At 57.3% G+C, this 1,579-nt stretch overlaps 1 protein-coding gene across 2 annotated transcripts in view; it reads right to left on the minus strand.

Annotated features, from left to right (window-relative positions):
- The window catches only part of PRR16 (proline rich 16), a 180,199-nt gene extending 179,669 nt beyond the window's left edge, over positions 1-530 (minus strand). The window contains exon 1 of one of the 2 annotated variants that reach the window (XM_008699011.2): positions 182-530. In XM_008699011.2, coding sequence (XP_008697233.1) covers positions 182-340 — 159 coding nt within the window. In that variant the 5' untranslated portion in view covers positions 341-530. The remainder of the gene's footprint in view (positions 1-181) is intronic. The other variant, XM_040622553.1, reaches the window with a different exon arrangement.
- Between the last annotated feature and the right edge of the window lie 1,049 nt (positions 531-1,579).

The raw sequence follows: 1,579 nt of genomic DNA on the forward strand, positions 1-1,579 counted from the left end.
AAAAAAAAAAAAAGTGCAACAACTCTTCTCAGGAGTCGCCCGAGCAAAGAAAGTCCGTCTGCGGGCGTCTTTTTATAGTTTCCTAGGAGTTAAGACATCAGGCGGTCCCCAGTGAAAACGGGACCGGAACCCCGAGGGGGCGAAAGGTGACGAACTCCTTCCCCACCCCCGCGCCTCTCACCTCCTTAAGTTCCTTGGCCACGTCCTTCAGGTCGCCCAGGACCAATTCTAGATCCTCCACGATGATCTTGATCTGTTCCTTCACCTTGGTTTTGGAGGCTGCCGGCGGTCCCTCAGCTGGAGAGGACGAGGAGGGGGTCCCCTTGGACTTGGCTGACATTCTCTGGGGGCAGGCGAGGCAGGTCAGCACAGGCGGGCGAGCGGAGGCTGCTGCGCGCCCCCGTCCCTGGCGCTGCTGCGGCCGCTGCCGCCCCACTCCCCCCACATTTTGGACGCTCCCTGGGCAGCGGCGGGTGGCTGCGCTCGGCGCTCGGCAGGGCGGCCGCACCGCGGTGCTGCCATCAACTCCCCGAGACGCGGCGCTCGGCGCGGGGCTGCAGACCGGCGAGCAGCGCGCCTGCGCCTCCTCCCGCCGCCGCCCGCCGCTCTCGCGCACACACGCGCTCGCTCCCCGCCCGCGGAGACGGCCGCCCGGCCGCCGCGCCCGGGGCTGCCAGCTGCAGTCCCCGCGGCCCGGCGCTCGGCGAGCCCTCGCCGGACACCTGGGCGTCCGCGAGCCGGGAGCCGGCTCCGCGCCCTGCCCACGCCTGGCCTCGATCCTGAAATGCCCTCCTCTCCGCAGCCCGCTGTGTGTCTTCGCACAGCTAGCCCGGCCGCTTCCTTGTCGCCCGCTAGCAGAGCCAGGGAGCCCCAGCACACTTTCTGACAATATGCGAACAACCACAGAAGGGCCAGGATTTGGGGTAAAGCGACCCTAAGTGTTTATCCAGAACCAAAGTATGTTCAGAAGGCCTCCAATGACCCTTCTAGTGACCTATGAGTTAAATGGAGGTGTTCCTACTTCGCCAGGAGGGAGAGAGATAAATGTGCATACATGATCACCCCTCACCCCCCCGGAAAAATGAAATTCAACCAATATTCTTGAACGAGGTTGCCTAATCTTGCTATTCCAGAACACTAATAGCGGATTTATTAATCTCAAGTCCTCACACCAAAAATCCCCTGGGGAGACTGTCTGAGTCATCTTGGCTGTACTTATCTGGGACAGCTCTCTTTCCTTTTTTCTTTCTTTTTAAAACTATCCTTTCTGTTTTCGTGACCTATGCTGATGTATGTTCTTTGGGGGGGGGGGGGAATAAGCTGTCTGCATCTCTTCTTAGGAGAGCTGAATAAGAAGGGTGCCTCCAACTTTTTTTTTTCCCCATCAATTTCTTTAAAATTTCCACTTCAAGTCTTTTGCTACTAAATAGGAAATAACTTTCTGACTGTTCTGTCAAAAGGACCCAGGGAAGGGAGTTAATAGGAAGCCTTTGGTTTCATTCTCAGTAGGTGGCTCCCATTCTCATTAGCTAAAGTTTTAATTTCCTTAGTAACAAACCCACGGGCTATTAGCTACTGA

Source organism: Ursus maritimus, unplaced genomic scaffold (assembly GCF_017311325.1).
Source record: "Ursus maritimus isolate PB19 unplaced genomic scaffold, ASM1731132v1 scaffold_5, whole genome shotgun sequence".
NCBI lineage: Eukaryota > Metazoa > Chordata > Mammalia > Carnivora > Ursidae > Ursus > Ursus maritimus.